This window comes from Gymnogyps californianus, chromosome 6 (genome assembly GCF_018139145.2).
Source record: "Gymnogyps californianus isolate 813 chromosome 6, ASM1813914v2, whole genome shotgun sequence".
NCBI lineage: Eukaryota > Metazoa > Chordata > Aves > Accipitriformes > Cathartidae > Gymnogyps > Gymnogyps californianus.
In genome coordinates this window covers 23,471,933-23,498,731 of record NC_059476.1, presented here as the reverse complement: position 1 = coordinate 23,498,731, position 26,799 = coordinate 23,471,933, and the positions used below count along the sequence as shown (strand labels likewise).

Below are 26,799 nucleotides of genomic sequence, written 5' to 3'. Positions count from 1 at the left end.
TAGCCTTGAAGTACTGGTTTGTTATTACTTAATAGGATGACAGAAGGAAAAAGCCCAAATCCATGGACTGAAATGCACAAAGGTAAGCCTGCACAGAAGCTGTGCTGAATTGGGCCTCAGCAAGGACACTGGCATGATCTGGTGTCTGGCTCACAAGGTGATCTGAACAGGTATATGTAAAACGTCCTTCTAGTTTTTGGGATTTGGGTTCCTATGTCAGAAGGTGAAACACTGCCATTAAACAGGGGGAGATGGCAAGGAGGTGGCTTGCAGTGCCCTGCCTTTAGATCATATTCAGCATAGTTACAAGATTTTATCCGCCAGTGGTCATAAGACTTTTTTTTTTTTTCCTCTTTCAGTCCTGCACAAAAGGCATTTTTAAGGCTTCAGCACACAAATCGTATTGCTTTATACCACTGGGACATCTCTATAGAAGAGCCACAGGTGTAATGGTAGAATGTCCTTGCTAGTATATCTCCACACAAAGCAGACCAAATAAAGCAAATGGACCTGTGAAATTTGGTTCAAACACTCATCCTTTCCCCCCCGGCCTTTCTTAGCTCTGTTACACTGACTCAGAACTTACTTCTACATTCATCAGTTACATATATATGAAACTGCTTTGATTTCTCAATGCTTTGAATCCAGAGCTAATCTTCATCTGCATAAACGTTACTAGATTGATTCACCCAGAGGCAGCCTTGCTAAAATTACTCCATAGAGCTCTAATGGCTCCTAATAGCTTTGTATCATCTGTTTTGATGTGTCTCCTCTGTGCATGTGCATTTCCTGTAGAAACGGATCCCACTAAAGTCTGCAGCGGAAAAGGAGCTGTGACCCTCCGGGCATCTCCAGCCTATGAAGAGAATCAGAATATCACTTTGCCATGTCCTCAGGATGTTGAGCAACCTGAAAGTAAGTGGGTGGAAGGTTAACTGCAATATGTTACTCACAACAACCTCAAGAGAGATCAGTCCAGGGTCTTGGGGTGACTTTTTTTAGCTACGATTTAAAGCCCCAAATCCCATAGCATAGTCGGAAACTTCTCGCAAGAACCAGACCATTGAAGGGAGACTGACTCTCGTTCTCTCCTAGTGCAGGTTTCATGACCACTCACTCATTGGCTTAAGTTTGTTTACAGCTCCCTTTTGCTGTCAGGAGCACCAAAAACTCTCAAATATTTTTCTTTTTTTCCTGGCAGGCCCGTGTCACCTCCTTTTATCCCAGGCATGAGGTGGAACAGAAAGAGGCCAAGTGGTGCTACTGCCACCATAGCATTCACTTGGGTTGTCAAGGGAGGGGGGATAGCGTCCCAGACAGACAGTGTCGCCACAGAGCTCTGCCTTCTTTCAGTAGCAGATGTGTAATTACTTAATTGTAGGAGACAGGCAAAGCATAACAAACCTGGCCAGTGTCATGGGTCTGGCAGAGAGGATGAACTCCCAAAGGCAAGATGCCGTTAAGGGGGGAGGGGGTCAAACTTGCTCTTGAAAGCAAAGCATACCTCGTTTCTGACTGTATTGTTGGAGGAAGGGCAATTCCATTAATTCCAGCCCCAATGTGCTGCTTTCTGCTCTGTCTTCTCCTCCCATTCTGCTCCACCCGTGACCTACCCTCTTTTCATGCTTGCCATTCTCTGTTTCTTCACTCCTACCCCCCACTATTGCCTCTCTCCTTTCTGTTGATGGCTTCATAAATTTCCAGCAGCTTGAATGGCAATGAGCCCATTACTATGGAAATCAGCTCATTAATACTTCCTTTGCTTACTCTCTCAATCGCTTTATGAAATGTACTTTGGAGCTGGAAGAGTTTTTTGCATGTAACTTAAACAGCAAAATGGGTAGAGGGGTGGGGAGGAGCCCAGTGGGAGGTGGGTAAATAGGTGATGAGACCAATGCATCTAGCTGCAGGGACTGGGTTGTAAAGTGACATCATATTTTACAACTCCCTTCATGCACACACACTTAGTCTGCAAAACCTGATCTATTTGTTGGCAGTCCTTTATCTCAGTTAATCTTACATAGTGGTGTTGGTAAGGACAGATATGTCTTCGTAGCCCATATCGTGGCTGAATACGGGGTCCCTACATTTCCAGTAATTTGTGGTGTCTGGATGTCAAGCTGCAGCTTTAGAAAGTAGCTAGCTGGGCTGCCTTTTTGCCTCTGAAATAAAAATGTCAATGAACAATTGTTTCTTCATTGCTCTGAATGAATTGCCTTGTGTTTACAAAGGTCAGAAACAAGGAGGGCATCATGTTTAGGGCTGGTCTCTATGGTAATTAGGCAGCCCTGTCAGAAAGCATTTTATGTGTGAAATGAAGTAGCTCGACTCTTAACTTCAATTGGTACATGTTTTCTGTAAATGTAACGGTTTATTTTTTTCCCCTTTCTTTTCCTCTATGCCTATCCTCCACCCCCACCTCTTCCATCCCTCCTTTCTGTGAAACGCTTAGGTCTGGAGCCAGAAAACCCAGAAACAGGTACAAACATTGGCTGCTTCTGTTGCTTTCTTTGAAGTATTTCTTGTTGCCTGGAAAAAAAAAAAAAAAAAAAAAGGAAGAAAAGAGTCCCCTCCTTTCGCTCATCCTGTGGCTGGAGTGATCTGAGTTTTCCTTCCCCTCATAGATGATTGGAGGTCGTCATCTAACACTGATGCCAATGGGGATGCCCAACCATCTTCTCTGGCTGCCAAGGGTTATAGGAGTGTGCGTCCAAACCTTTCCTCAGACAGCAAGCCACAGGTAAGCCTTTCTTCTGTGACCCTGAGGGTGATCTTCTGGGTGCAAGCACTGGATTCATGGTCAGGAGTCCTGGGTTGAACTCCAGACTTTGCTGCAGACTTGGGTAAGTTGCTGTCCCTCAGCTTTTCCTACCTTTAAAATGGGGGCAATACTGATGTCAGCAGAGTGCTGTGGAGCTCGTGTGTTCAGGCACGCCACAGTGTTTCCTTGGTGGATGAAGGAGGAGGACAACGTTATTTGTTTGCAAGAAAAAAGGTGAAGTAGTCATCTATTACTGTTTTGTCTTTTATGTTGGTCTGTTTCCTAGAGGTTGCTACAGGCTGAAAACAGAGTTACACCCTACATTAAAAACAAGATACTGGGGTAATCCCTTTTAGCACTAACTGATACAAGCCAAAACAAGGGAAAGGTTATTTGTACCTGAAGGTAAATTGTTGAAGTCAATCTGTGAAGAGAAGTGTAGCTTCATCCTTTTTCTTTTGGGTGGTTGGTCTGCACAGAAGCAGTCTGAAAGCTGATAAGGAAACCCTTTGTTAGAAACCACTTTCTTGTGTGAAACAGAGTCCCTTTAAAGCCTTGTCCCCTATCAGGATGACTGCTCCCATCATCAGGGACCTATAGCAATGCCATAGAACAGACACCGTTCCTGAAATTATAAGTGAAAGTGGAAGAGGCAGAACTCAGATAAAGGCATGGCAAGAAGCGACACCCTAAAGGAGAGATCTGTTTACTGCCTGATACTTACAGCTGTCCTGTAGTCCCTTATAGATCTTGTTGATGAACAGAGAGAATGCTAATGCACGTAGTATTTCTTATAGAAGTCTCAAGGACTGCTGTCCAAACTAAGCTGAAATGGAAGAAAATGGAAAACAGCCATTGCAGGTGGTAAATTAGTATTTCCTGATAATACTATGTAGTGGTAAAGTGAGGCTTCACCTAACATAGGGAAATATTGTGGCACTCTGAAGTCTCCAGACTGAAACTACTGTCCTTAAGGAATCAAAAGGAATGAGCCTGTTCCAGAAGCAGAAGCCCTTCAGAAGGAGCACTTACCAACCCACTTCTCCACTCCCTTACACATCAGGGAAGTGGGGGAAAGAGGGGCAGCATGAGGACAGTAGATTTCGGGACAGCAGCTGTAATTTTATGAAGCTATTCTAGGTCTATATCCATGTAACAAGAATAGGTGCTGGCCACAACCTGTCATATGTGGATGAATTTTAAAGGAGGTATTTTTTTCAGATTTGAATGTTGCAAGCTGTTAAGGCATCTTCACTCTCTGGTTTTGGTCATTTTAGCAGTGGTTTAGCCAGCCTTTGCCCATAAAGATATGACAACAGAGTGTGTGTAAAACCTACTTTCGTAGTCTCCAGAGGGTTAATTTGCAAGAATGCAGGGAGCTACTGTTCACTAGGTGGGTGTTTTAATTCTCTTCCTTTTCAGTAATTTATAGTTTGCAGCTACTGGCAACAAAGCAATAAATAAAACGAAACCTCTCTATTGCTAAGTTATTTTACTTCAAAACAGTTTGGCTTTCAGAAAAAATTCACTGTAATTGGAGTTGGAGTTGCAGTTGGCAGGCAGTTGTGGAGTTAGCAACCTATATGTTGCAAAGTACCAAAAACAGTAAAGCTTTTTTTATTATTTACTGGAAGCAGGATTTCTCTGTTGGTGATCTTGATTCTGGAGGCAAATTCTTATGAACTCAATTCCTCAAGAAACTTCAATTGTTCTAGTCTTCCTGAAAGCATTTTCAAGACTGAAAAATCCTGAAGAGAATTCAAGAGCTAGCTTTTAGAAGGAAGAAATGCTGACTTTTTTACTTAGCCAGCTGTGGCAGGCTATAGCATTCACATGATGTCTGCTTTCATTAGCACTGGTGAAACTTCACAACGTTCATTTTTCAGCAGTGCACTTAACATGCAGAGCTGGCCTAGAGCTCTGAATTTGGCTTTGCAATTCAAATGTCCCCAGTGCTGGGAAGTATTTAGTTACACAGGCATGAGCCTAGGTTTAGTTAGCCAGGATGTTAAATCTTGACTCAGGCTTTCCCAGGAGCATGGTGGGTGTTGCTGTGCAGGCCTCTCAAAACAATACAGCACTGAGGTTTATTTAGCCCAGAGAGAGAAAAGTGTAGGCAGGGACTTGAGAGCTGGGTAGAGTTTGTGTGATGCAGTGAGCAGTGCTAAGAGAGAATGTGTGAGATGATGTGAGTGAGTTCTGCACTGGCCTTCCAGATACTGTATTTGCTTTTTGTTCTTGCTGTATTAAAACCTCCTTAACCCAAGTCTAATGACCAAATTCATTCTTCGAATTTATTTTTGCCTTCCTTTTTCCTTTCATTTGGTGCTGCTTCCTCTCTCCCTCTCTTCCTTCTTGACTCTGCTTGGGCAGGCCCTTGCTCCTCCCCGTCCTCCTCTTCCCAAAGAGGAAAGCTTTGCATGGCGTCCTCGCACTGACACTAAAGTGACCAACCTGTTGCCAGTGCCCATCATGGACTGCGTGTACCTGAATGCACCCAAGCCTTATACGCAGCGTGCATCACCAAATGCCAGTGCACGGTGTTATTTCTCATCACCTACCCCCTATGGGGCTGTCCCCAGTGGGAAGCAAGGCTTGCCAGCAGGGCATTCTCCCTCTTCAGGCCCCAAAGATGAGGTGCATGCTGGGCAGCCACTCTTGGAAAGTCGCTCTTTGTTGGATGCATCATCCATACAGCACAACCCTGACAGGGCAGATCCCAGTAGTAAGGCTGGAATGAATTCCAGTCATGAGACGAAGGCGGATAAAAAGGTCACCAAACTATATGTAGCTTGTTTATCTAACAGCACTTGCTCAGCCACATCTGAAAATTCCACTGGCACCGCACATGACCCAGCAGCCAGCACCAGTTTGGGCGCTGAGCTCACTCAGGCACCAGCCACCAACATTGTTTCCTCTGTAACAGATACTGGAAAGTCTCTTCCTGCTCCTCCTCCTCCTATTCCTCCCAGGCCGTACTTTTACATTGTCCTCAGTAAAGACGCAGTTAGTTATGGTGCGGGCCAACCCTCCTGGACTCAGTCGTCAGCTCCGCAAGCTGTGAGGGACAGAGTGCTAGAGCCCCAGAGCACAGCTGCCACAGAGGACAGGATGAGAAAAGAGCCTTACCTTACTCAGCAGCGACAGCCACCATACAAGGCAATGGGACGCAGCATGGTACATGTTTTCTCCATAACCTTGTTTTCTTTCAGCTGTGTGAACGGTTCTTTGTTTCATTACAATGTTCCCTTAATGCTTTATTCCCCTCCTACCTAATTTCTGAGCACTTGTTGTGCCACCTGAGTCTTGTGGTCTTCTACTCGATAATACTTAACACCCCATGTGTGCCCACCCAACATTGATCTGTGTGTTTGTGTGTGTGTGGTGTTTGTAGGGGGTTGGGTTGGGCTGGTGAGGATCTTTCTATTTTAGGGAGGTGTAAAAGAAGCAAACTCTGTAATGTGATGGTTAGTGCTTCTCAAGTGATGGTGAACACAGAGCTGTTCTGTGGTTTGATTTAGCCTCACTGCACAGAACTGGAGAAGAGGGGTGGTGAGGGGAAGGAAGATTTTTGTGAAAAAAACCATGCGTGTTCATAGAGGCCAGGGCTGCAAGACTGAAGAAGTATGTCTCCCTACGGAAAGAAAGCCTGTTGGGGCTTTGTATCATTTTGGGTGCATCCTTGCATGACACTATATGGCTGCGTTAGACTAAAGTACCAATCTCCCCCGTTGCATAACAACACCTTGTTTCCTACAGGATGCCACTGCCACCACCACAGCTCAGCCTGGGGTTATAGTAGTCCCCCTCCTCCAGGTTAATCCAGACAGACAGCAAGAAGGCAGCTCCAGCACTCCACCACCGCCTCTGGTTCCTTTTGGGCAAGGCTCCGTATTCCCTGAGACTGTTTCTCCTGGCTCACCCTTGACTTTTCCAACTCTAGACGATTTCATTCCCCCACATCTCCAGAGGGGTTCCCACCATAACCAAGCACCCTCCGCATCTGGCACATTACCCTCTGTTTACCCGAAACTGCCATTCTTCTCATCACCACCTTCACTTGTCCCTCCAGTCACGGGGGCTTTGCACAGGGGCTTGAAGCCTGAAATCACTGGAGTCATCTCACGTACAGTAAGCTTGCCAAGTACCATCCTCGCCCTTTTCCTAAATTTGTATTCCCAGATTAAAATTACTTTCTCCTTGCAATACTAAACTTGAGAGAGGAGTGATGACTCACTCCCTGCCAGCAGCATGACAACTGAAACCTTGTTTACATCCTGTGCTAGTGCATGCGTGTTGCCTGCCTTGTGCAGCTTTGAACTTTCTATTGACTTCTCGCAACAACATTTGACTGTCTCCCTTTGTGCCCATTCTGCTAGGTGATGTACACCTTAAGAGTCTGCACAGGATTTGCTCAGAATAATGAATTCTGTATAAACAGAATAGCTGCAACTAACTGGTCTCTTCAGGCACTTTTAATAGCATCCTTAATTGTGTTTGAATAACATTTAAAGCAGCAACAGCAGACCACTTAAAGGTTAGGGATGGCTTTCTGTTCCACTTGGAGCCACAAGACCGTATGGTCTCCACACAAATCCCTGCTGAAATCAGTGTAAGATTGCTGCCAGTATCCAATGACCTACAAGCAATAATATCAGTTACTGAGCTAAGAGTCTTCCAAGCATGTAGGTGCTATGAGATAGATTAGGGGAAGAGTGTCTCTTCAGTTTGGAATTGCTTGTCTTTGAAAATTTTGAAGAATTCAATCCACAACAGTTTTAACTTGGAATTTACTGTGTTCTTCTTGGATTAGGTTTTGTTTCTCTTTAAGCTCATCACCTGTTTTAAAAAGTCCTCAGGGACAAGGAGGAAAAGTAGCTCTCAGTTAAGGTTGCAGAGGAAGCAAAAAGTACCTGACCCTCCTTGTACTGGAAGTCTTACAACCACCATTTTTTTTTTTTAATAAGATTGCTTGCAAGGACAAGGAAGAAGTTCAGCAGAAACCCCCTCCTCATGATGATGCTTCCTCTGCCCTCTGGCTGTATAGGGACCTAGCAAACAGGCATGTGGAGGGAAAAAAGAAAAAAACAACCAAGGATGATATTTTCAAAAGTTCTTAGCATTGGCCTTTCTGCTTCTGTTGAAATCGGTGGGTTTTTACTGCAGAGAGCAATGAAAGTTCGGGGTTTCTGTTTGTTTGTTTGTTTTTAATGGAGCCTATCTGCAGGCTCCAGAAAAATTCAGCGGGCATCCAAGTCATAGAGGAGTAGTGGAAATTTTGTTGTACCTGATTTTCATGAGGTGAGAGTTTTGAAACATTTTTGGGCATGCTCACTTCAGGCATGTAGTCACAGAGCTGTTTTCCACAATGATTTAAATGGTCTTTGTTCACCCACTTTGGTGACTTAGCTGTGGCTGCTGAGCCTATCCTGACCTGACATCCCTCTTCTTTGAGGGGTTCTTTACATTTTAGTTATCAAAGTGAAGCTCAAACCCAACTCTCTCATACTTCTCCCTGACTCCCACTCCTTTTCCCAAATTGCATTGTTTGGAATATTAGTGCAGCCTGCAAAATGGGGCTGGGTCTCTCTCTTAGGGACATCTATTTCTGAACACCCTTGATTCTTTTCTGTCCTCATGAAATGTCTGTGGCCTGATCAGATGCTGCTTGGAGCAAGATCACCTCCATCCAGCAGAACAGGATTGTTCTTCCCTATTTCCCCTCTAGGCTGGAGAGACTGTAGATGCTTGTTCTGATTACGGCCAATTCTCACTATGATTTATCTCTGAGCTCTGGTGCCAGGCCTCACTCTGGCCCCTGTTCAGCCCTCTGCCTGATCCTGTAAGTCCTTTCCCCTGACGCTGGTGGGTATGAAGGGCACTGAGTTGCACTTGGCCAGAAAAGCCAGGAGTAGGAATTCTTCTGGAGCAATAATCTGTGCATATTCAGGGTTTTTTTTAATAGTGACAAAAATCCCCTGAATATTCAGCTCCATTTTACAGATCAGTGGCCTGCAGCATTTCAGTCTGACAGTGGAGTAGCAGGAGTGCAGAAATCTGGTACGCTGTTCCACACTCTCTTTGTTTGGATGCTCATTCCCCATTAATGGTAATTGTGTGTCCAAATTCCTTAAGAAGCTTTGAAAAATCTCAGCCTAAACTGGCACACGCAGTCTTAGTCATCGTCCCTTCTTTATCTTTTCCCCTTACTACCAACAAAAGCCCAGTATCCCTGGACTGAGATTTTTTTCAAAGATGAACTAGTTTTTGAAGTCTCCCTGCTGACACAGCCTGTATTTCTACAGAACAACCAGAGCTGTGGTGATACCAGAGGTGGGTTTGAAATAAGCCAATAATGGAGCTGGATGCTTTAGGACAGCAAGAGCAGCAGCTCCAGTGGCAAAGCACGTTGAGTATCTTCCTTGCTAGAGTCCTACTTCTTACCCTCTATCAGTTTTGCTTTTTTCTTTATTTCATTATTTTAACCAGGTAGGTGTCACACTGTCTCCTGAGTGATGGTGCTAACCTTATTCCTCGGACCTTCCTTACCAAACCAGCTGTAGTAATAATGTTTCACTCCAGAATTGCATGAGTTTTGCACGTCTGACTTCTTGCTATGAAAGGAATACTTTTAAAACAAATGTTTGTGTGTGTATGTATCGGGGGTAGGATGTCTGTGTCTTCCCCCCCCAACCAGATTTGCTCATTTCTGGCACCCTGTGTTTGCTCCAGAGAGTCTGCTGGATGAATTTAGTGCCTCCTTTTGGGGTTGGAGTTGTGAAACCCAACACCAAATAATTATAGTACTGCCTTAGCAAACTAACTGCATTAACAATGAGCAGGGTACATACAAGGAGCAGGGTAACGCTCATGCTTATGCCTTTTTTACTAAAATTTGCTGTGATTATGCTTCTCATTCAGCTTCAAATGTTTTTCTTTTTTTTTTTTTTCCAGATTTTCCCAGTGTAGCAGCCTTCTGCATGCTGCTAATGATGTGTTGTTCTCCTTTTCAGGACCCAGGTCCTGTGCTAAATGAAGTGCCCCAGCCTGGCACTGGCACTGACTATCCAACCTCCTTCACTTCAATCAACAAGTCTTGCTCTGCCTATCCCTCTACCACAATCGTCAATCCCACTATTGTCCTCTTGCAGCACAATCGAGGTAAGGAGACTTGCATATAGGTATTTGTGGCTCAAACTGAGCAACCTGTTATGCTACAAGGAACTGGAGAATGTGTGTGCTGTGGACAATTAAGTCCAGACTACTAAAAGCTAACAAAGCTGCCTCCAGAAAGTTGTAGTGATTGGAGCATGCAACAGGCAAGTAAGAGGTTAAAGGTGTGGGACAATGCCTACTTTTTCTAGTTAAAAACCTGTGGATCAGAAGCCACTCTGAGGTTGGGGGAGAGGCTTATAACTGGGCTATGGACATAGGAATAAGTTATTGCAGGGTAACAGCTTATCCCCCAACAGGCGTCCTGTCATGGTGGAAAAGGGTGTATGCTCGCATATATCTGTCAGTAGAAGCAAGGTAGCTTGAGGTAGGTTCTCCTTCACTGGAAAAGGGCATATGTTACTTCTCAGCTACTGCAGTGTGAAAGCAGCCATATTTTCAGTTACTGTGGGAGAGATTTGACCTCTAAATTCTCAGCAGAATTTACCCAATAGTAAATAATCCATTTGCCCATAAGTTTGAACTTGGCAATTTGTTCCTCTATCCATAACTGGATTAATTCAGACTCATACTGCAGTAGTCCTTGAGCTCTGGGTTTGCATATGAACAAAACAACCCTGTTTGAGCACTCCCATGTTTACTAATCTCAGCCTTTCTCTGCCTCACAGCAGCTCCCTCTGAATGGATAGTTGCATTTCTACCTCTGGCATTAGAGGGAAACTTTGCTTCTCCTTTTTAGTTCTCCTGATGGCTGGCGTTACCCCAGCCTCCCAGTTCATTGTGCATCACTAAAGACTGTAGCTTATAAAGGGCCACACAGATGCAGTGCAATTTGCCTTAGTTTCCAGTGAACTTAGGAAACTCCAGGGCAGGCAGATTCCAATCTACAACGCTACGACTGACCTTTTGCAAAGGAAAAAAAAAACAAAATCAGAAAATAGGGGCAAGGCCTGCGCTCCTCATATTGTAGTCATTCTAATTACAGGCGTGCATTGATATGCTCCTTTGCAGCCCCTCATGTTGTTTTTTTTTTTTCTTCAGTGCCTTTTTAAAACAGACTTCAGTCTTTGATCCCGAAGATAGTGTTGTCACTGTAACCCAGCTGATTATAGGGGTAACGAGTGGGTTATCTCTTCCTTTTTGCCAGCATCTGAAGCAGCTTTGCTTATGTGCTTCTGAATGAGGGTGTCTGGATTCCTCAACTGCTTAAAGAGGAGAAAATACTATTTGAGGCAGCCTTTTTTTCTCAAAGCCTTTTGTTGACTTTCTTGAAGGGGGATACACTTTTGGTTGGTTTTTGCATTAAATCTGGAGCATTTCAGTGTGTACCACACAAGGATATTTTCTCTCCTGTGGATTTTAAGAGTATGAGAGACAAATCTGTATAATATGATGATCCACACACACTGGCTCTGAGATAACTGATGTCAAATTGTTCTGTTTACTAATTACTTTCACAGTTAACAATTTGTCCTGTCTGAATATGTCTTGCCTCTGACCATTAGTACTCATGATACTGTATCCTGATAGATTGAAGAGCCTTCTCTCATCACATTTTTGTTGAGTCTGATATAGATCATGGCCTGAAAAGCAACTTGATCGAGTCTGTGAAGTATCTCATTCTAATGTGTTTTTCAGTCTTTATTAGTCAAACTTGTAATTTGCAAGAATCATATTGAACTGGTTTGACAAGGCATCTTAGTCAAAAATCTGTATTGACTGACATTGCATGTGTCATACTATGTATTTATTAGTAAAATCCCATATACGGCATTACAATATTTTTTTTCTGGCATTATTGTCGACTTGACAGACAGATGTCCCAGCCATCACACTAATGCTTTTTGAAGGTTGTCACAACATTTGCTTTCTTCCTTGTCCTGTGGAGTTTCCTTTGTATTCCAAGACATATGTTAATGGTCTAATGAGCTGCTCTCTCCATAACTGCTCTCTGTAGAGCAGAAAACTGCTCTAAAACTCTTCAGTACAGTTTACATGAATGTGCTAATTTTCAAGCATCTGACTTCAGTTGTCATTCAGTATAGTCCTTAGTTACTGTTGAAGTGGAAAGTATTTCTCCATCAGGCAGTAGGACGTCAGACTTTTTTCTCCACCCCCCCACCCGCCCCGCCCCGCCCCAAATGCAGAATGGAAATAGTAATCTGATGTGTCATCTTTTCTGCCCTCTTATTAACAGTTCCACTGTGCCTATTTGGTAAAAGAACATGATCATTGCTAGGTTTCTGTTTATTCTTCATGTACCTCAAAACCTATTTTTGAGCATCTGAGACATTCTGTTACTTCTTTTACTTCCACTGTCACTTTTTTTCACTTCCTGGCATATGTTACCTACTCATAGGTATACATTTTCTTAGTTTTCCATCTTTTTGTGTGTTGAGGGTTTCTTACAGTTCCTTATGCTTCTGTTCCTATCCAGGTGTTATCGCAGCATAGCATTAAGATTTCTTTTTGCTAACTTAATGTTTTTAAATGGTTCTCAGATCTTAGTTATCTATTACATTTCTGTCCTGGCTGACATGATTCATATTTGGTTTCATCTTTATGGACCTTATCTATTCAAAACTGGTTTGGTCTCATGGCATATAACAAATTGTGACCAGGTTATGATCCAGCTTCCCCTGAATGGTTAATTATGTTTTGTGCTGAAATCAATTCCTTCGTGTCAAGATGGGGTTTAATATAAATTCCTCTTGGGTGCTATGAAATACACCCTCTGAATAAGAAATTTCAAGGTCATTTTAATGCTGGCAGCCTGAGATCTCTACTAGGTTAGTTAGTCTTTCAGATGGATAATGTGGCTTGCTTTCTCCTCAGTGGATTATTGATTGCTTTTTAAGGAGCTGGTTATCTTATTCTCTGGAGTGACTGTTGTAGCAGACATCACCTACTGTCCTATTTTATGCTTTATCTGCTAGTTCATTAATCTGTAAGCATGTAAGGCCCTTTGATTTGGAGCTGTCAGAGACTTAGAAACTGGTAATGGCATTTGAAGCACAGAAACTGCACTATATCCTTTTTTTTTTTTTTTTGTCTGCTTGATCTTAGTAAATTGTGATGAGAGATCTCAGAATTTTTTCTACTGGATTTCAGTAATACCAACTGAATAAGATTTATGCTTATAAACAAGTCATTTCAGATCCTCTTGTTCATTCCTAGCACCAAGGTACAAATTTCTTCCCTTCATAACTGTTGGTGTCTTGATTAATTTTCTTTTTGACACCTTTATTTTGCACTAAACGTACTCCAATACTCGTTTCCTCTTCCTCTTTTGTTACGGTTTCAAGTCTTAGTCTCCTCCAGTGCTCTCTCCTCTGGGAACTCTGAAGGCATGTACAATCTCCTTCACTGTTGCCAGCAGTTATATTCCTCTGCTCAACCCTTTCTCTGAGAAGCCTACAAGTTTTTGGCCTTTACTTACAGTCCTAGAACACAAGATCAAGGGTGAAAGCCTCAGTTAGCTGGTGTGTGCCTGGGGCTGCAAGCTGGCTCTGGTCAGGCAGGAGAGTGAAATAGCAGACACTACCTGCTCCTTCCGCTTCTATCCATCAGCAGCTCTCTTTCCTACTCAGAGACATAAGTGAAAAGGAAACCTCCTCTTCATGTAAAAAGTACTTCCCCCCCCCCCCCGAAAAGTCTATTAATCCATGATATTCTCTCCCCTGTGGAAGAAGAGATAGGAAAGAGCTCTCAAGCATCGACTCTTTAAACCACATGTTTTGTCAGGAGACCTTAGTGATTGAATGCAATTCTCCTCAGTGAAGGTGATGGCTGAAGCTGAGACCATCCTCACTCGCATCTTTTCTCCTTTCTCATAATACAGCAGCCTACTCCTGATGGCCTGCTTAGAAGAGTGAACCCTGCAGCAGGTGGTTCCCATCTACTTTTCAGGTTCAGGTTGCTAACACTTCCTTTTACCCATTGCTCGTAAGGGCTTGTTTCACATGTTGGCAGCTATCATGTGAACATAATGCACATGAGCAGCTTGCCATTGGTGGTTAGCAGAGCAGAAGTGCTGGTATTAAAGAACAAAGTTCATAGGTTTTGGTGAGGGAGCTGCACTTAGAGAGGAGAAATATTGGTCTCCCTTGCTGAGATGATCCACTTAGTACAAGTATCTAGTGAAGGTGGGTTCTGCTAGCAAACAGCATACACCTGGAGGATTGTTACCTACTGCAGACTTGCTTGGTAAGTGTCCCACGCCACCCCAAAGAAGTTATTTCCTAGGAAGGCATTGCATGGCATGGTTTGTTATGAATATGTAACAGGTGTGATTAATATATTAAAGTTTTGAAATCTTTGCATTAACAATATGAGCCTTCAAGAGTGTTTGTATTTTGCATGTCAGTAAAATAGTTTATTCTTTTCAAATGGCTTTCATGCTTTAAATGAAAGGATTAATTGCTAGGGAGTAGAAAGAGCAGAGAACAGAGAGCTAAGAATTCTTGTTTATTCCCAGCTATGACTTGGGCAAGTCATTTGGGCATCCCTTTAGAAGGCAGCTGTGAGCATCAACTTTAGGGTGGTCAAACATGCTGGAAGATACCACAAATGTCCCAGTCTGGGAACTCAGTAATGAAAGGCCCTAAACCAAGGGGACCATTCTGAGAATCAAAGCCTTAACCAAGCTGTGTCTGTGTGCAAATCACTGAATCTGTGGCTCAGTAGTATGTGATGAGACTCAGCAAGCACGAACAATGACTCGATCCTTTCCTATATCCCTTCGAAATGCTACAGCATTATTGTTTCAAAATGTACTTCATACTAATGGTAACAGAATTAGTTGTCAAGTTGTTTGACTCTGTGAGTCTTTACTGTTTTTCAAATTGTCTCCTGTCCAACTTTTTTCATTTTCTGATGTTAAGGGGGGGGAAAAAAAAATGCTCTTTGCAAATGTATTGGTCACTGCATCATGAGATTTGTATTATTCCACAAGGCTGCTGTGTGGAGAAGGGATTGTGGGCTGTCACTTTGGCACAGGGTATTTGAAAACAGATTCTCTCCAGCAGCTGCTGCCGTTCTGTCTACAGCATATTTCTTGCCTGTCAGAAATGCAGCACCAGAGCACTTGCTGTTTATGTCTCACCCATTTGTTCTGTATTTCTTTTTGTTTTGTTTCTTCCTTTACCACAGAACAGCAAAAAAGGCTTAGTAGCCTGGCAGGTATGATGTGAAAGGTCTGCTACCCTCAACTGCTGCCTCTGCTGGAGCAAAGCTGCTGCTTTGTTAGCTTGTGGAGTACCTTTAGCAAACACACTTCCCAGGAACTGCAAAGGAATTAGTATAAATATTTGTCCTGGCTTAGTCCAGGTCACTGAATGTTTGATTTCAGTCTTTTCTCCAAATGCTACCTGTGTGGCCACTTGTTAATATACTGAAATCCTAAATTACTCATCTGTTCCTCCTGTCATAAGATTTACATACAGTTTGATTGTTCTAGTTGACTGTTGGGGCTGCCTTTTGAGCCTTTAGGTTTATTCCCTTGGGGCATATTCTCAAGTTTCTCTACACAGCCATTAGAATTAGTCTTCCTTGTGGTGAGGGGAAAGGAAGAAAAATAAAAATCAGTATTTACATGACTCCAAGAGCAGAAGTATTTGTGCCACATGTCAAGAAATAGATGATAAAATTGTAGTGTGCAAGTATGCACATGTGCTGCCACCCTTCTCTCCCCAGGCAGCTCTCTGCTCTTGCAACGGATGTGACAGTCTCTCCTTGAAAGAAGAGCAAGTTGTTTTCCTGGTCATCTTTCCCTCCCCATACCCCAAATAGAAGTAGCTCAGTCTGCAGTGGGCATTATAGGAACAGCGCATTATGCAGTGCTTACCCATATTATTAATCTTTGGTTATGACCATGGCGGGGTAAATGGAGAGGTGGGAGAGAAGAGAGTCACAGAGAGTGCCTAAGCACTTTAAATATCACAAATAGAAACACAGGGAAGCCAATACTGTGTGCTCTTGCTCTGCTGCGTGGGCCCTGGGCTAGTGTAGCGTTTCCCATGAGGACAGCATCTGCCCATGAGGCAGCTGCTGACCTGGTCCAACTTCATCCACCAGGTACCTTCGGCTGTGACACCAGCCTGTCCCTCCTCTCTGCTGCCACCCTGCTGAGGTGACAGGCTGCATAACAGCTTACACAGGTTTCTCTTGGCTCCTTCCCTTAGTGTAGGTGCTGTCTCATCAGACACCGCTCAGCTGCAAGTTTAACACTTGCCTGCAAGTCTGGACAGAGGTTTCCTGTTGGTTTTCCCTTTCACAAGGTGTTTCCCTTCATTATCAGGAACTTCTTTGTTTTCTGAACTAGAGATAGCCAAGGAGCAGTTTGTATAGCCCAAATGATCCTTGGTCTGGAAGAGTGAAGTGTGTTGTGGCACAGCTGGGTCTGCACCTGCTCTCAGTGTACCAAAACAACCATACAAAGCTGCTGGCTGCCACCTCTCCTCCTGCTTTTTATGTCCTATTGGTCACAGCAGTAAAACTCTCTTGCTGTGCAACCCCATATATTGCTGCTGCTCTTGCAAAAGGATGGCTCAGGTGCCATGGAGTGTGCTGACTGGTGCAATCTGGTTATTTGGATGATTAGGCACCAGATTTGTCTCTCTGATTTTTAAATACCTCAAAGCCTGGTATATATCTCCATCATCTCTTCTGAAATCATTGGAGCTGCATGGCAAATAAGTCAGTGTGAAGTTTAGCCGTTATTCTCCGAGTTGTAGGGTATTGTAGGAAATCTGTGGTGAAAGAAATGTCTGCTTTAGTTCCTCCCTCTGCAAAGACACCTGTGCAGCAGGTGTCTCTGCAGTATCAGCTGAGCAGCTAAACTGGACCAGCAGCTAAGCTGGTCCTCTTGGTTGAGTCATATGGACCTAGGAAGGACTTACCTGGCAGGGTGCACAGGGAGCACTTGCCCTAATACAGCTTGTGCTGTCAGACAGGCCTTTCCTGTCTCCAGGGTTGTCAGTCCAGCACTTTCAACCTTGCTAGCTCCCAAACCTTCATATTATAATATTAAAGATGTGAATTCATGGTTGGGAGATGGCTGGCACAGGCCAGATGGTGGGTTTTATCTTTGCTACATCATCAAAATAAAGATTTTGCTTAGATCATGGTTGTGGCACTGGGAAATGAGATTGTGATACATTTACCCTGTTGTTTACATCTATATTAGGTATTTTGAATATTATCATCACAGTTTCAGATGGGGTCTACCTGGCAAACAGCCAACCACTTTTCCAGTGTAGGGAGCTAGGGAATCAAAGAGAAATAGTATATATTTACCAGTCCTGTTAGAGAAGGACTTTGTGATCTTCTCTGGCATTGAATTTTTTAGCCTACAGAAAATAATGACTTTTCTAGACCAGAAGCTCAGGACTTGTAACAGCAACAGTGACAATGATAAGTAATGGAGGAAAGCTGTGACCTTTCCTAAAGTTTGCATCCTCTCTACATCCTCATCTACATCCAAAAACCTGCTTCCTTTTGGTCTTCAAGGTCATGGAAGAATGGTCTAGTTTCAATTGCTCTTTCCATGCTCTGTTCCTAGAGGCTTAGTAAGGAGTTTAGTAATGGAAATGGACCAAATACTTCCTACAAAATGGAGAGCCATGTACACCAGGGACACAAAAGGACCAAAAGACAATGCACACACATTCACAGGGAGGGGAAATAGGATGAAAATGCTAAACAAGGATTTAATAGATGCTTTGCCCCATTTTGAACATTTATAAACATTATTTCATTTTTTCTTAAAGAGGAGGAAGACTTGAAGTTTGATGGTAATTTCAAACTGACCACTCAAACACAAATCCTTCATGTACTGAGTTTCACAGGGCAGAACTGTGTTTGCTCAAGGTACCAACAGACCAATGCTTTGTTATGCACGAGCCTTTCCTCTGCTAACTGCCCCTTTCAGATTTCTGCACATTTAATGGCTTTAGGCAGTATGGTGACATGCATGTGAATAAACATATCTCTCTTTCTCTCTCTCTCTTTTCAGTGCATGCAGTGATATAAAAAGGGTAGGACTTGGCAAAGTCTTGATGAGGCAGACTGTAAAATCACAGATGTTTCCTCTCCAAAAAATCCACATAGAAAAAGTCCTCAGCAGAGCCTAAGGGTTGCTGTGCTGCAGCTCTCCAGAGCATAGTAGAGCTTCAGAGCAACCTGAGCTCCCTTGGTTCCTTGGCCAGTGGTGGTGATGGTGCCTGCTGCTACGTGTGGGTGTTAAGTTGGGCAGCATCAAGGAATTTCAGGTGGAAGCAAGGCGATCTGGAACAATTAGGTTTCCCCCCATCTCTATGCAGACTCATGTGTAAGAGGAATCATACATATGCTTAAACAACAGTGGAATTTGTTGTTTACAAACTCTGGTTAGGGCACAGAGATGAATTGGAAGCATTGTATACTGACTGTAACAAATGGGATTGTCAGGCAGGTGAGTGCAAGCTGTTAAAAAATAGTGCCCCACTACCACGTAGGATGCTCCATTAGATTGAAATCACCAGCAGAAAAAGATGTCTAGGAGACTATCACTGATGCTTTTTGATGAAGAATGAGATTGCAGAGCCATTGGTTAGTCAAAAAGACACAAAAAACCAACCCCCAGACAGTCCTTGAAACCAAAATTTTCCATTGTCTTACATGACCGCTGAGACTGTCGTGAGATGTGTGAAGGTAGCTACCTGAGAGATGCTAGCCTGCTTTTGCTGGCACCGTTTTCTTGGTAGATTTCCTTCAGTCCAGATGTTAACCACAGCTAGCAGTGACACAGTCTGTCTCATCAACTACTTGCTAGGATTTTTGCCTTAAAAGAGTGGAATATGGTAATGCAATGAAATGCTGGGATGAGATAAGAATCCCCCATTGTCATTTCCAGATTCAGTGCCAGACAGACTAGTTTCTGATAAAGTTGATTCAGCACTCATACGGGACAAGCCGGTTCAGGAGACAGTGCCAAGTGAGAAGAGGGTAATGGAGGAGAAGAGAAGCATTGTCAAGAGCGCTCAGCATATGACTGATACCTCCGTCGATGATATTGGCATTCCGCTGAGGGTAAGACAACACTGAGCATGTGGTCAACGCACAAAACCTGGGCCAGATTCTGCCTACCTTAGGACTCGGGGAATTCACTAAAGCTCCAGAGACTGTAGAGATTTAAGGGAAGATAGAATTCTAGTTCCAATGTGTTTTATTATGAACACTTCCATTTGCTATCAATGACCTGTTTCAGCTGCCTTGGGGAAAAAAATTAAAAATTAATATCTCTTTTCATCATATTTGAGAATACTGTTTTCTGCTCTTCTGTTTCCTTCACAGCTAGCAACTAAGGGAGAGTTTTGTCTCATTTTAGCTATCGTAAAGGCAGATATCTCTTTTATACAACATGTTTAAGTTCAGTGTTCAGGGGAAATTATCGTGAAAAGAATTATTAACCTGTTCTTAAAACTACTGTCTGGAGTGACTTGAACACTAAATGTTTCTAACTGTCCATTGAACACTTAGGAAATCAGTGCGTATGACTAAAATAGGCAAGGTGTCTACTTTTAGATGTCAAATCAGATTAATATGCAAAACCTTCCACACAATCGACAGTTCTACATAAGTTACAACCTACCCCTGCAAAGCTTGTACATTATTAGTAACTTGAGTGAAGCCTGTAGCTTCATTACATATGAGATTATATATCTGAATGAAATCACTCATTTCAAAGTATTAATTTCATGTAGCCTTCATATAGCAGAGTGTAAACCTTTTTTGTTGCCGGAAGATTTGTAAGAACTTTGAAAGGCTGGTAGAATTCATGGTTGTGATTATTTATACGTATATTTATTTTTCCAATAGAATACAGACAGATCGAAGGACTGGTACAAGACGATGTTCAAACAGATCCACAAGCTAAATAGAGGTACTGTAACACAGATGTTTATTTACTTTAAAAGACCATCTTGATAAGATTTCTTTCATTCCTGTGAAGAATTGTACTGCTGCTTATATAAAAGTGTTTTATGTTAACTAGTGTTTGCTCTGTACCACAGAACTCAACCAATGTATTTGAAATCTCTGAAGTCAAAGGTGAGAACAGTGGAGTCCAAAGAAAGGTCTGAGTTGTTCTGAAAGGTGAACTGCAGTGCCCTCATGAAATCAAGAGTACTATTTGAGATCAGAAAGCTGCTAATAATTCCATACTTAGAGAAAATAGATCCCTGAACTCGAGTTTTAGCAGCTAACCCCACCCCCCCACCCCCCGACTTCTAAAGGACAGTATATTTTTACTGAAATGGCTCTATGCATAAGACAAAACTTTTTACACTGTAAAGCTTTAGGATGTGCATAACAAAGCTTGATTTGAAGCTCACTGGAACCAACGGAAAGGTTTCCGTTGATTTTTGGTGAGTTCAGAATCTGAACTCTGCTTTTTCAAAACCTCAATTTTTCTCCTTTCAAAACCTAAAATTGTGGTGAGCACTTGCAAACTTTGTAGTGGTGCACTTTCAGGGGATCCCCTACTTTGGGGCATGTCTGTGCCTGGCTGCTGATACATTCATGTTCTTTCTTCTGTGTGAGAAATGGCTGCAGTAGCATTTGCAAACTGAACCCTCTGAACAGCCTGACGTGCAGGCAAATGCAATTCAGAACTGCGCTTATATAATAAAACATAGAGCATGCAAAACTGGAGCTGTATTTGCCACTGCAGGTGCTGTCATGATGAGCTTTATGCATAGATAGATGCTGTGTTGTATTGGATGGAATGAGAAAGAGTTGAGCTGTTTCCTAATCCCAGTGCTCCTAACAGAGGTTCTTCAGCTTGGCCAGAGCCCATGCTTCAGAAGGAGGAGAATGAGTTCAGTCCTCTCAGCTTCCAGGATCTCTCGCAGGGCCCAGACATGCAAGGCAGCAATGAGCAAAGAGGCATCTACATTGTGTCATGCTGGAACGTCAGCACAAGAGGGACTGTTCTGCAGTCAGCTTGTATGGATTCTTGTCTCGCCCTTCTTCCCCTTTAAATCTGTCCTCTCTGTTCTTTTTTGCAAATCATATTCCTCTCCTTAGACACTCCTGAAGAAAACCCTTATTGCCCTACCTACATATTTCCTGAACTTCCTGAAATCCAGCAAAAAACTGAAGGTATCAGAAGTTTAGTCAGAGTATCTGTTGTCTTGTGCTTTGAGTTAACTGTACTATAGCACGCTAATAGTAACTAGATTCAGGTTCTAGATTTCCGTTACCCATGTGTTACACTGGCTGGAAATTCAGTTATGCCCAGTATACCTTCTTGTGTGATGCATAAAATAACTAAATCTTTGCTAATCCGTTAATCTTTTTTTAAAGTATGACGCCATTTACTGTAGTATTATTAAAGTAGGCAATAAAATCATACGGTGATAGGAAATTGGGGGATGAAGCAGAACCTCCACTTCACTGTGGATAGTCTCAAAATCCACTGCTTTTCTCTGCTGCAGAAGACAATCCTTATTCTCCTACATACCAGTTTCCTGCGTCTACTCCTAGTCCTATCTCTGAAGGTAATAATAAAGGACCATATATATTTTTCTGCACAAATGCTGCCTTATCTATTTGTTTTCTTCCTGGAGTTTTTTCTAGCTGCTGAGCATTATGCTGCCTCATAATGATTTGCTGCACTCTAAGCATTGCCTTGACTGTATGATGCCTTTTTGGCTTTGCAGTGCTCCTCTGGCTTTGTAACTAGTATTTGACTAACGCTACAGACTTGGGGTTTGCTTGGTTTTATGCGCTTATCAGTTGTATTTAGCCATGTGTGTGCAGTGATTTATTTAACATGCCTAGAATGCTGACTTACATGTAAAGATGTGGTTTAACTGAGATTTCTCCCACTCCCCTTTTGGATCAATACATTTCTTTAATTATTTACTTCTGGTTTTGAATATTAACACAGTATTAGGGCCAGACCCAAAATGCCACTGAAGTCTATTGGTAAAAAGGCTGCTTGCTTCAGTGGGTTTTGGATCAGTCCCTTGACGTAGTCTTTCAAAATAAATATAACTTGGTAACATAGGTTCAGGGCTGGCCTTAGGTGCACTTGGCAGGCATATCTAGGCAAGGACAGAGTTTGACAGTCTTATCAGCACATCTTGCAACTTGAAATAACACTGTCTTTACCTTATCCTCTTCACGTGCTCAGCAGATTCCTTTAAACTTCATGTACAAACGAGAATCCTTTGCAGTCATGTTTCAGGGATGGTGAAATAGCATCTATTGCAGTGATAATCATGTAATGCATATGCATGAAAACACTTATATGTGAGAAACACTGGAATCTGCTGCACACATTGGATATACAGACATTTCCTGATTGGGAAATTGTTGTTGGTGACAGCCTTGTTGACTTGGTGCTTTGGTGTCACTTTAGATCCTGCAATTTAGGAACTTGCCTACTTAGCCTGTGCCTCAAGCCAACCCTGGTGAGACTATTAATTAACCATTTCATTCAATGTTTATATTAAACGTCTGGTGGGTACTGTGTAAGAAGAAAGCATACAATATGGGTTCTAGCTGAGATGCTCAAAGAAGACTAGGAGATGTAAGGTGTGTTTCACTGTTAAAATGAATGTGGGCTAGTGTCATACAGGTATCTAAGGTACTTGCTCATTTCTTGGTGAAACCTGTAGGTGAAGAGTCCTGTCTTGCAAGTCATAATGCAGTGTAAATTATTTTCTATTGGCAGAATAGTATGTGGGTATGGATGAGAGAAACAAAGAGTCTCAGTAACCAATTGATAAAGGAGTTTTATAGAGATTCAATTTTCTTGTTCGTAATGAAGTTTGAAAATCCGTTTTGCTCTTGTTTGAGCTAACATAGTTTGCAAAACCAATGATGATAATATATTAAGAGTCTGTTTTCCCATAAATGTCCCCTATGCACTTACAAATGTGCATATGAAAGTAATTTGCTGGTTTAGGTAGTTGAAATTTTATTGGACCAAACACTTGCTTTTTATTCTCAACATGTTGGGAAATGTTTCTCTAATATTTGCTTGGATTCTTTCCTTGATGAGGGATCCAGAATATCTGATGATGTAAATGGTGGGAGTGCAAGTTTCATGTTTAGGAAACATTTCAAAGTTATATACTCAATGGCAAAGTGTTTATACAGAGATGGGTTGAAGCCTCAATTTCATACAATCAGTGTCAAAGTTTTTTGCTTTGGATTGATGCATAGGATCTCCTAGAAACATCAAGATCTGGGTTCCCCTCTAGAATACCTTCAGAGTCTCTAGAAATGTAGAGAATATGGCCAACCCATGAAAAAAAAAAAACAACCAACCCTGCAGATTCTCTAGGAACTATAGGGGAACAGCCTCTTCTTGCTAAAGGAATCAGATTTTGAAATTACAAACTGGTGATACCCTGCTCCATTAAGGAGGGTCCCACAGACAGAATGCAGCTCTGAGAGCCAGATCTTGTTCTAATGCTCATCTCTGATTTACTCTTTAATCTTTATCAAGTCATTCCAGATTTCTGTATTTCAGTATTCCTCACTGTAAAAAGGGAAGAAATGTAGATACTCTTCTTCATAAGATACTTGAAGAGACAAAACATACCTGTTTTCCTTATTATTGTAGCTATTAGAATATTAGCAATTGGAAAATAGCACTTATCTGAAGTGAATTGTTTATTGTATGGTTTTCCTGTCTGAATGATGAGCTATGATGAATATTGGTATTTCTCTTCAAGTAAGTGAATCAATTTTTTCATTGATCGCCAGCACTAAATAAGACTATGAGAGGTGAATGTCTGTGAAGATAGTTTTAGACGTTTGTTCATCTGTATTTGTAGGGACTGTGAGTTTTGTGATTTACCAAGTATTTTGCTTTCTGAATAAGCCCAACTTTTATATAGGAATACCAGTCAATTTTGTCAACAATTCCGTGTAATACCATTAAATAAATAAATATTTGTTTTCTGTCATTTAGGTTTAAAGTATGGGAATTGGCCTGAAAATTGACCTTCGCTATTTTTTAACCTGAAGCTTATGATAAGCACACCAGTCAATCACCATCTGTTTGGAACTTAAACCTTCTAATTCATTGACCAAGAGAAGTCAGCAGAGAGGCTAAAAGTTAAGACTTCTTTGAGCCTTCCTGAAAGGCTTGATTAAGGCTTGAGTGCAATTTCAGGTCAGCTGTGTTAGCCAGATTGGTTTTCCCCGGCAGATGAGATTGGCTGTAGCAGCTGATTGATGTCCTCCTTCAGAGGAGATCTGGAGATTGTTTCAATCTGTTGATGGGCATCACTAAATTCACATAACGCTTTTTTAGTATGTTCTTTTCTTATCTAGCTTATTCTAGCTTCATCTATTTTGTTTTTCTGTCCTTCTATCTCTGTCACTTCCAGTGGTTTCTTCACAGAGGTATTAGTAATACCTTTGCTCACAGTTCTCTCTGCAGTCATTGCATTGTACTTTTCTGCATTTTGCCTTGGAATTCCTGTAGATGTCTCATATACATATCCCTGCAAGTTTGAACCCTCATCAGCAGAGAAAGGTGATGGGCCTCTGGGTCTAGTTTCCACGTCTGATCCCAACTCCCCCTGCTACTACCTGCAATTCTTTGAGGATTCATTCCAAAGCCTGTTGAAGATGGTGGAAAGATACCGCTAGGTTTTTGATCAAGTCAAAGTCTCTCTGGTCATCACCTGTAGAGTCGGGGGTGGTAATGCTGCCATCCTCCCACCTTTTTGGGCACATCTGCCTTGTGCAACACACTACCATGTTATCTTTGAATAAGTATGTGATTCCACGGCCCTAGGCAGCAGTTGTGTCCTGGGAACGACATTGCTGTGTTGATGCAGTGTAACACTTTCACTGTCAAAGAGAGAAGGTTGTTCAGCTTGGGGGCCAGACCACACCACTCAGTTACACTGATGTCATTGCTAGCTCTTTTAAAGCTGCTTGAATATCTCTATTGCATTCTATAGGCATGCCTTTCCTATTTAAAAAGTAAGCTCTTCAGAACAAGGACAGTCTCTTGGTGCAAGTATACATGTGTGTCTTGTGCCAGGAATGTTATCTGCGCTTAAAAGATAATCTGAGTCGATGAACATACTTCAACTTGGTGTGCGAGTTAACACAAGGAAGATGTCCCAGCAATTATCATATGTGATTGGGAGCAGGACTCCTCAGCTCTATTACTGTGTCTAGCACCTAATGAGTTATTTTAGCCATATACTACGGCTTTTAGATCCTCTATTTTTCTTTCAGCTTTTGATAAAAAGGATCTAATAACCCTTGCTGTAGAGGAGTTTTGTGATAAAAAGTGATTGTTTTCTAAAGTGCTTTGAGAGCCTGGAGAAAGGTATTAGTGTAAGTAGTACATTAATATTTATATGTACTCTAGGAATTATATTTAAATACAATTGAAACCTCATTGGGATTTTCTTTTCTAGGATCCTCTCCCTGTGGTAAGTATTAGGCATATCACTGAAATTATGGCCAATGTATTAGTAGAAAAAATTAAAAGGGTCTCTGGTGCTTTTTCTTTGGGGCTTTTTCAGCTCACTTGCAAAATGCTTTTGTCTTTCAGATGAAGACTCTGATTCATACTCTCCTCGTTATTCCTATTCTGAGGACAGTAAGTAATTCACATTTCTTGTGTAATCTGTCAAACAGGGCACGTAAAGCATGTATTTATTTGCCTCCTATCCAGTTCACCAATATTCCTATATTTGACTTATCCTACAGGTAGAACCCAGCTTTCAGTTCCCCGCTCCAAGAGCGAGACAGACAATATTGATTCAGAGAAGGTTGTTAAGAGGTCTGCCACTTTGCCACTGCCAAACCGTACTTCATCGCTGAAATCAAGCCCAGAAAGGTGACCTGAACTAAGATATATTTGGATCAGTACTGGAAGAATCTCTGAAAGCTGTGGATGGGAAGGGAACAAAGGTGGAAGCTTTAGGTCCACAACTCCAGTTAAACTTTTTTGGGGAAGTGGAGATGTAGTTTTGACTATGACTCTTCTACTAGGCAGCAGTGAACTCCTTCATTGTCACGGCCCAGTCCCCCATTTTGTCTGTCTTTTTCTACCAGGCATCACACAGTCTGTGGCACGGTTTCTTGGCTGGGTGAGGAGTGTTTCCCTGGGTGTCATGCCTATACAGTGCCTACCACAGAGGCACAGTGAAAACTCTTGGCTCAGTGTGACACTGTAAAGGCACCTCAGGATACAAGCAAGTAGCAATAATTGTGGAGAAGCAAAATTTGGATTTATGTTGAGCCTTGGTAAAAGTTTTGCTACGTTTTCCATCTCTGAGGAGTCCCACTCATATGAACTTTACTGGAAGTAGGTTCTAGTTAGTGGTATCATTTCTGATCTTTCGAGATGACTTCCCTCCTGGTTTTTTGCTTTGTTTATTACCATTTATTTTAAACCTATTTGTAACAGTAATGAATGCGTTTACCAAATGAAGGGAAAGCAGAATGAGCAATGAATATTTTATGTCCTGCTGAATTCTCCCAGCTCTTGAACTGCTCCTCCCTCCCTCACCAACTTCCACATGCTCTTAATGTTTTTCACTTGCTGCCTCAAATGAGCAATGCCATAATTTGAGATTGCTAATTCAGTGAGCATCTCAGGCCACCGGATCAGGAGACAAAGTTTGCTGATAAAACATGTCTTCCTTACGCAGGAATTGAAGGCATAGTACATTGGCCCTCTGAGAAAACTCTTGCAAGTGAAAGGATTACAATGATTAGTGCTTCCTGTTATCTAGTGACAAAACAGTGTTTCACCAGGGAGAAGTTTCTCTGGGGTTGGAATCTTAAGCAATCAAGTTTATTCTAGACAGCAAAGATTAACCTTGTTGAAATTT

The 26,799-nt window shown here is 42.2% G+C and overlaps 1 protein-coding gene across 1 annotated transcript in view; it reads left to right on the top strand.

Annotated features, from left to right (window-relative positions):
- Positions 1 to 26,799, top strand: part of SORBS1 (sorbin and SH3 domain containing 1) — a 119,706-nt gene that overhangs the window by 52,291 nt on the left and 40,616 nt on the right. The window contains exons 5-13 of the mRNA XM_050899426.1: positions 796 to 930; positions 2,453 to 2,479; positions 2,625 to 2,740; positions 9,775 to 9,922; positions 15,086 to 15,115; positions 18,828 to 19,003; positions 19,793 to 19,856; positions 25,512 to 25,563; positions 25,674 to 25,799. Of these exons, the coding sequence (XP_050755383.1) occupies positions 796 to 930; positions 2,453 to 2,479; positions 2,625 to 2,740; positions 9,775 to 9,922; positions 15,086 to 15,115; positions 18,828 to 19,003; positions 19,793 to 19,856; positions 25,512 to 25,563; positions 25,674 to 25,799 (874 nt within the window). The remainder of the gene's footprint in view (positions 1 to 795; positions 931 to 2,452; positions 2,480 to 2,624; positions 2,741 to 9,774; positions 9,923 to 15,085; positions 15,116 to 18,827; positions 19,004 to 19,792; positions 19,857 to 25,511; positions 25,564 to 25,673; positions 25,800 to 26,799) is intronic.